This window comes from Echinococcus granulosus, assembly GCF_000524195.1.
Source record: "Echinococcus granulosus chromosome Unknown EG_S00011, whole genome shotgun sequence".
Taxonomy (NCBI): Eukaryota; Metazoa; Platyhelminthes; class Cestoda; order Cyclophyllidea; family Taeniidae; genus Echinococcus; species Echinococcus granulosus.
The window spans coordinates 1,497,582-1,503,893 of NW_020170391.1; the positions used below are offsets into that span (position 1 = coordinate 1,497,582).

Sequence of the window (6,312 nt, forward strand, 5' to 3'; positions counted from 1 at the left end):
TTTAATAGCATGTGTTAACCCCTTCTATTTTGGCTTGCCACGATATCAACGAAGGTCGAGGGTGCTGCAGCCGGGGCCATATTGCATCCTTCCTTCCACAAATACCTAAAGAATCCCTTATACCAAGTTGAATAATCATAGTATAGAAGATACTTGCATACCTCCTGAATTGGACATGTTACTTATTTCATAGGTGAAACGCTGAGTTCTCAATGTCTTTTTGACTAGTTAGATGATTTCGACTATTTCATTTACGTTTTGGGCCTTAAGACTTTGTCTCAGCCCGAAATGGGTAGGGGTAAAATGAGTCACCACACTTTTAGAGAAGTTAATTAATTAAAATTATTGCTATAGTAAAAAGAAAGTGGCATTTAGGTCTCATTTCTTCTATTCTTAAATAAAAAATGCCAAAATTTCATAAATGGGGCTAATGTTGCTATGCTGTGACACCACATTTTCGTGCAAATGTTTCCCAAGTTGAGGTCTTCCTTATTAATTCACGGTTAAGATTATCAGGCGACTCATCCAACCCGTGTAAAAAGACCGCCTAAAAGTTGCTGAAGTGATGCCGATCAGCTAATTGCTCACTTTTAGTCTCAGTGGCCCTGCTCATAACTGCTACCACGTTCGCCTTTCTCCTACTGACTGGCACAATATTCATGCCTATAACTCTACAAAATACCAGCCATTTGCTTTCACATAGATTGACATCCAAGTAAGAGCTGTAGTGGTCTAAAACAGTTTTTTTAACGTCATTTTTGGGACCTAATATTAATGCAAACAGCGTCAAAAAAGAACCTCCATAATATAACATTTTGATAAGCCTTAGGCCCAAACAACTCACAGGCCGCACACAGACCCACACAGCAGCCCCCGAATTTGACCAGAGCTTTTGAATCTCCAGACTACAAAAGAAGTGAAACACCTCCAAGGGGCGTAATCACACCTTCCCCCGCATAGGCGCCCATTACAATATTCATACAACCACAGAAAAGTTTGTTGATGCGGCTGAGCTGTTCCAGCCTTGGGTTGAAAGGCAAACTTTCGAGACGCTTAACCTATACCAATCTTCCCAAACTAGAAGTAAATGTACCGAATCCACCACTCCATAGAAAATCTCACCTTCCCCACAATTTCACAACAGATTTCACGCCTACCCATCGTCTCACTACCAGTTCCTACCGCCATCATCTTCAACAGCGCACAGATGTTCGGCCGTCCTTATGGTGTTTTTGACCAAGCTCTTCACTACAGCGCCCACCCTCGGGTCTATACCTGCACCACCACCGCTGATCGCCATCTTGATAAAGGTCGTCTGGACCAACATACGATATACGCACCGACTACCGCTACGGCACCTACAACTCACCTATACGTGCTTTACCACCACCGCAGCTGTTATTTGCAAGACTTCCAACTCCGCATCAACTTTGTCCCTCTAGCTTAAAGGCACAACAACAGCACAACACGCAATCCAGCAAAATAGGAAACAATCGGGGAACTGCAAACACCCAGGCGTTCAACCGACCCTTGGGGGGCGGCAGTAACACCAAAACTACTCTCCAAATTAGAGGATGGACAAACACTGATGGGAGGTGGTCAACCCGAGGCGCCCATCTCCCACATGCTGCAAGATAGCGGTGGTCGAAGCGAACCCCTGTATGGAGGCATGGATCACTAATATGTGGGTATTTAAGCAGCTTGTACTTCAGCCACGGCTGCGCTCTATATGTCTAGTCACCGGTGGGCCATCTATAGACTAGGGGATTCAACTAGCTGCTAGAATCTAGTGCCCGTCTAACCGTATGTGTGGTTGCGTATGTGGATCCAAACTGTAGATATGGTGGTGTGAGGGGGTAAGACAAGGCGACAATTACTCAAACAAGGTTGTCAAAATTAAAAGAAGAAAAGGGAGCGGCAACAGCGCTAACTGTGCAATAATTACTCTCGGTAATTTACAAATGCAGTATCGCTCTTTAACGTCTGTAAAAGCCCGAGTCCCGTATTAATTTAAACAACGTCCATCGTAATCAGGACAGCTCCGGAATCCCATGCACGTCACGCAACCTTTGAACATTTGCGTCACACGACTGATGAACAAAAGCACAATCAAAATGCAAAAATGGCATATGACCACGATTTTGTGAGGTCTTCAAGTTGGAAAAAAAGGATTTGGAATTCGAAACGGATTTTGACGGTCACATTAACCGCATCCAACGTAATTGATTGTTGTAATGACTTCAGAAGCAACTTTTGATTATAAGCTAAAGAGGTTGATCCGAGACGTGTGTGAGATTTTTCAAATCGTTGTGAAACGCATTTGCCTTAGTCACATGTGCACACATTAACAGGCATCCACCTTGTTAAAACACAGGTTATTTACAGTAAGATTTAATTTGGAATCAAAAACTTGAGAATGGCTCATACTGACCACTTCCAACCGGAAGTCTGACGTTCGTATAATGATTATTGCATCACATCGTGTTCTTTAGTTAGATATATTGATAACTAGTTGAACGTGATGTGTCGTAGGTGATTTTTGCAAAGCGAAACGTGTGAATTTTACGGGGTTTGCCTGTTTGCCACCAATTCGATGCAACTGGTTAATTTTATTATTATCTTTTTCCATTGACTCACAGATTCGGTGACTTAAAGAAGACCCAGGTTGTTCAAATATTGTTTTGAAAATATCCAAGCTTTAAGTGATCTGAGCATTTTCCTGTTTCCCTGGCATTTACATTTAGTGGGGCTAGTTTCGATGTGACAGATGTAAACGAGAGTACAGTCAGTACCAAAGCTCAAACTATTATTATAATCACTAGATGTTTTTTGTTAAATAAGCATAAGGAGATTTTTATAGACGAATTACCTTTAATGCTCTGCTTAAAGTTTGAAACCCATTTTTAACGCGTTGGCCACACATTCACGATGCTCCGAATTTTCCATTCGAGTATGGAACCACAGATATGTGATGCATGTGCTTTAGCAGTCTCGGATGACTGCAGTTAGATCGTCCGGTTCGGTATTGAAGGCCTTGGTTTCATGTGGAAGAAGACAATATATGGACTGTGGTTTTCTATTGTCCTTTGAGACTCTGGCAAAGGGAAGTGTTAAGTACTTCAGCACGCATTCTTTGTGTTGATAAAGGATAGGCTTCCATAATTATACAACTCTTTGTAAAGGAAGTGACCTTTTGCAGATGATGTACCAGTCGACAGATAACGCCTCTCAATCAACATCCTACCATCTCTATTTTGTACACAACGCGGACAATGATTGGCACAACTCTACTTCATTTTCCTGATTAATTACACGGTGAACTACCGAGGAAAGGGAGTGCTTAATAAATGGTCGACGTGAACATCTGGTAGTTAAAGGAGGCCTAAGGAACCGTTATGATTTGCATATAGCTATAAAATATGGTGGCTAAGGCATCCCCAACTCTACCGAGAAACTTTGTTGATAACCAGTCTTATTGGTCAGTAATCACAAACTCAGGGAAGTCCAGGTACTACGTGTAAAAGGATATCGCAAAACTCTAAAGATGGCTAGGAAATTCATGCAAAAATAAGTATTGTACCACACTGTTTAAGAAAAATCATGTAATTGGGATTGTTAGCAATAAAAGCACTTAAAACCATGCTAGATAGGCTCCGTCACATTGTGAGTGCATCACTAAACAAATGATTCAATCATGAATGCGTCACATTCCGCTCGACCTCATGAGAGGTATGGTCAGAGGTCTTAAACACGCAACAAGTTCATTGGCTGGACTACACAAACACGCAAATGCACACGTACACGTAACTGTCCGGACTAAAAACTAGTACCTGCAACATTGTTTAGAATAACACCATCCAAAGATCCGCTCCATCACACACATGTACACATTTGCCCCTTACTTAAGAATGCTCTCTACTTTTCTCATTCTTTCCCTCTTCCTCCTTTGCGCATTGGGGGAAAACAGAGAGATTGGGCATCCAGAAGGAGGTATTATTATACGTCCAGATTCGCTGTCTTTGTTCGCAATGCTGCTACAATCGATGAAGTTAACGTATCTGTTTTAGGCTTTGTTCCAGAAAAGGTGGACTGCGCTATGTGGCCCGGACGTAAAAAGCTTAGCATTCTTCCAGGCAGTGGATGGGATAACCTGGTGAATGAGGAGAGAGGACTCACTACTAACAGGGAGGTCTACAAGATGTGTCGTACCTCAGACGATGGAAACTACCTTATTCCTGATGGCATGACTATTGGTGAGTTGAATAATTGTCTCTTATGTGTATTTTGCGCAACCATGGAGCTTAGTAGACTTTCGCTTTTATTTATATTGTTTTACACATGTACTGACAGTTGGTGTCGATGAAAAACATGATGACAAATCGGTAGTCACCACAAAGTTATCATTGGCTTCTCAAAATTAATAACTGTATTCACGTTTCATAAAACAATGATGATGACCCATGCAAGGTGTTAGGGTATAATGAAAATATGTACGACCTAGTCCAAAGCCCGTCGTTTGCATTTCGATGGCTTAATTAACGGGAGGAAGATAAGTGGATTGGTCCACAAAGAAAGTTTGTAGGAAACAATTATAACGTTTAAAAAGTGGATAATTAATTTAGATAAGCCATTAAATGATATGGATTCCAAATAAATTTAATAGATTTATTGCATCTAACAGTTTCAACTGTTGAACGGAAATGGTATAATCTGAAAATTAAACCCTAAAACCAGAAAAGCTGATCTTGAGAGTATGCTTCATGGATTTATGTACATTGCAAACCCTTTCAATTTACAACTAGATATTTCCTATGTCTTTAAGACTGCTATATATTGTTATTTGTCGGTTACCTAAATTGAATAAAAATTCAAGTTCTCCTTTGCTGTACTCGTTCTACCGACTGATTCACTTAGAGTAACATCATGACCCAAACATAAATTCAACTAGACGCCATCGACAGATTCTCCTCATAATGATAACAATTACAACCAAGAAGTTTCGCTCTAATTGAATGATTAAGATTGTGCAGCTCTTCCGCGAAATGAACGAGTATTGTTATTATTATCGATATTGTTTACAACACCCCATAAAATTTGAGCACTTTTTACAAGAACATTATCAGGATCAAAAGGCCTAAGTAATTCGAGTATTTTGTTTCATTTCCATCCGCTGAAATCCGTTAATTTCCGATGTCCTCCAGAGCCAATTAAGAGTACCCAAATTGAACTCTCCTCGAAAGTATTTACTCACTTCACAAACTACACTTCACTCACGGCCTTTTCAATGAACTCGGCTGCGGATGTCAAGCTCCACTTTGTTTCTGTCGGCGGTGACTTCTCCTTAGAAAAGGATGTTGTTAGAAAAGCTGAGGTAAGACCTCCTTCATGTAATGCTGTGTTCATCATGTTTACGGCATTTAAATGAGCCTTCTTCATCTTCCATACCTTCTGTACTGCATAACCTATGACGTATGTTATTTTTTGCTGCATACAGTTGACTTGGTATTATAGGCCACAAAAACGTGAAAATCTGGAACCCAGTGTTAAAAATGCCCCAAATTTGTTTCTAATGATATGATTGATTGCATAATTCAATCTACAAATATGTACGATATGGAAATCTTCCCTGCTTCCTTGTAACCAATTCCATTATCGTAACTTTCATAGATAGAAAAACCCTATCATATTTTAACAGAAACCAAATGCTTTACCCTCAGGTCGGTATAGAGCATGCAGTTTTTGAAGTGGCTCTAATGGAAGTGTGGGAAACAAATTAGTGGTCTTTGATTCTCGGGAGGATGTAAAGGCCAGAGTAATCAAGTATCATTTTGCTGCAATACATTCGGCCATCTTAAGTCATCTCGCTTTTGCTTAGAATCAAAACAACGGTCTGACAGTACGATCCCAGCTGCGGCACCGCTGGTATATTGTGCACCAACTTCCCGACTCGCAACTGCACCCGCGGTTCCGAAACCGCCTGCTGGACATCGCCGCTCACCTGGCGCGCAGTAATATCACTGAAGCGGGCGGGAGCAATGATGGCGCAGGTGTCAGCGTGACCGACCTCCGCTCACTGGTCGGAAGAAACAGCGTCGGCCTGCTCTCCACGCCTCTCGATCCTCTCGCGGCTGAAGAAAACAGACAAGTCATGTTTCGCGTTATGGACAGTCTCCATGCTGCCTACTTGGCTGATCTCATTGTCAGGTTCCTGCAAAACTGGCACAGCTTTGCACTTTTTCGCGGTTGGTAGTAAACGGACTTCACAAAAAAGTCAATTTCTCAATTTAAAGGTGGCGGACCAATAAAAAGATG

The 6,312-nt window shown here is 41.4% G+C and overlaps 1 protein-coding gene across 1 annotated transcript in view; it reads left to right on the plus strand. All coding sequences in view use genetic code 11, as the record gives it.

Annotated features, from left to right (window-relative positions):
• Positions 1-4,096: 4,096 nt before the first annotated feature.
• Positions 4,097-6,312, plus strand: part of EGR_02534 (Macrophage-expressed gene 1 protein) — a gene marked incomplete at both ends in the record, with an annotated part of 6,322 nt that continues 4,106 nt past the window's right edge. Inside the window, 3 exons of the mRNA XM_024491783.1 lie at positions 4,097-4,253; positions 5,202-5,371; positions 5,876-6,204. Coding sequence (XP_024353934.1) covers positions 4,097-4,253; positions 5,202-5,371; positions 5,876-6,204 — 656 coding nt within the window. The remainder of the gene's footprint in view (positions 4,254-5,201; positions 5,372-5,875; positions 6,205-6,312) is intronic.